The following is a 1391-nucleotide window of genomic DNA, read 5'->3' as shown; positions in this document are numbered from 1 at the left end:
CCCAGTGCGAGGAGCACCTGCAGGAGAGTGCGGTGGGGTAAGCAGCTGTGCCACGGACACAACACAGCAGCCTCTTCTGCTGCCCCCATCCTGCCCTGCAGACAGTCCCTTCTCTAAGCCATCTGCTTTGCTTCTGAGCATGGAAGTCTGAGAACTCTGAGGACTGTGAGGCTCCTGTCAGACCACTGGAGGCTACGCCCAGCACTTAAAAACACAGGACCAGGGCTGAAGCTCAGCAGCACAGCACCTGCCGGGTAGGCATAAGGTCCTGAGTTTGATTCCCAGTAAAAAAAAAAATCAAAAAAAAAAAATCTACACAAATAGAGCTTCATCATATATCCACAGCTTTCAAGTGGGTGCACAGGTAGCACATACCTGTAATCTCAGCACTCAGGAGGCTGAGGCAGGAAGATTGCTGTGAGTTTGTGACCAGCCTGTGCTACATGGTGAGTTTAAGGCCAGCCTGATACACAGCAAAACACTGTCTCAAAAAGAAAGAAGAAAGAAAGAAAGAAAGAAAGAAAGAAAGAAAGAAAGAAAGAAAGAAAGAAAGAAAGAAAACCATAGCTCCACGAGGCATCGGCACTTGCAAGGGTGTGGGGGGTAGCGAGGTAGGGGGTGTTCTCACCGGGCTCTGGGCCACACATCTGTACCTTACACACAGTGATGAGCACAGGGTACTGAGGTGGCCCCCTCTGGGGCTCGTTCTTTTCTAGCAGCTGCCTAATGAACTTCTCGATGGCCTTCTCTGACATGCCACACTGATGGCCGGTCTGTCGCACCCATTCAACAGTCTCTGAGAGTTTGTCATAAATGCTGAGCTCGTTAGCAGCAAAATCCATGTCTTCCAATATGTAATCCCTGTGGTAGAGAAAATGAAGATGAAAGGAAAGAGCCTTGTCAAAGTTCCTCCTCCTCCAAGCTCCCTCCTGTGATGCTCTAACGGAAGATACCAGGTCAGCATTTGAAGACAGATACTTTTTTTTTTTTTTTCTTAAAGAAGACAGATACTTTAAACTCCGTAAGTACCGCTGAGACAATGGCAAACTGCCACATGTACAAGGTTTTTTAACTATTATTTATTTTGTTTTGAGATGTTATTCAGGTTGGTACCAAACTTGGGAGGACAAATGATTTTTCTGCCTCAGCCTCCAGAGCAGCTGAAAGCACGGGGCATGGATGCTGGGCCACCTCTGTAGGCTTACACACCTGCCACAGCTCCACACCTGCAGGGCTGGCCAGGAGCACAGAAGGCCCCAAGTGGGACTGGGATTTCTGCAAACAATCACAGATTTGCTATTGTTTTTTTTTTTTGCGGAACCGGGGATTGAACTCAGGTACTTGCGTTTGCCAGGGAAGCGCTTATTCTATTGAGCCATCTCCCCGGCCCC

The 1391-nt window shown here is 48.5% G+C and overlaps 1 protein-coding gene across 2 annotated transcripts in view; it reads right to left on the bottom strand.

Annotated features, from left to right (window-relative positions):
• Positions 1-869, bottom strand: part of CUNH6orf89 (chromosome unknown C6orf89 homolog) — a 35438-nt gene extending 34569 nt beyond the window's left edge. For both annotated transcript variants that reach the window (XM_023720251.1, XM_023720250.1), the window contains exons 1-2: positions 654-869; positions 9-17 (exon numbers count right to left, since the gene is read on the bottom strand). In XM_023720251.1, coding sequence (XP_023576019.1) covers positions 9-17; positions 654-842 — 198 coding nt within the window. In that variant the 5' untranslated portion in view covers positions 843-869. The remainder of the gene's footprint in view (positions 1-8; positions 18-653) is intronic.
• Positions 870-1391: the final 522 nt, after the last annotated feature.

Source organism: Octodon degus, unplaced genomic scaffold, assembly GCF_000260255.1.
Source record: "Octodon degus isolate 3935 unplaced genomic scaffold, OctDeg1.0 scaffold00005, whole genome shotgun sequence".
In the NCBI taxonomy this organism is placed as follows: Eukaryota; Metazoa; Chordata; class Mammalia; order Rodentia; family Octodontidae; genus Octodon; species Octodon degus.
This window is presented reverse-complemented; position numbering and strand designations above follow the sequence as displayed.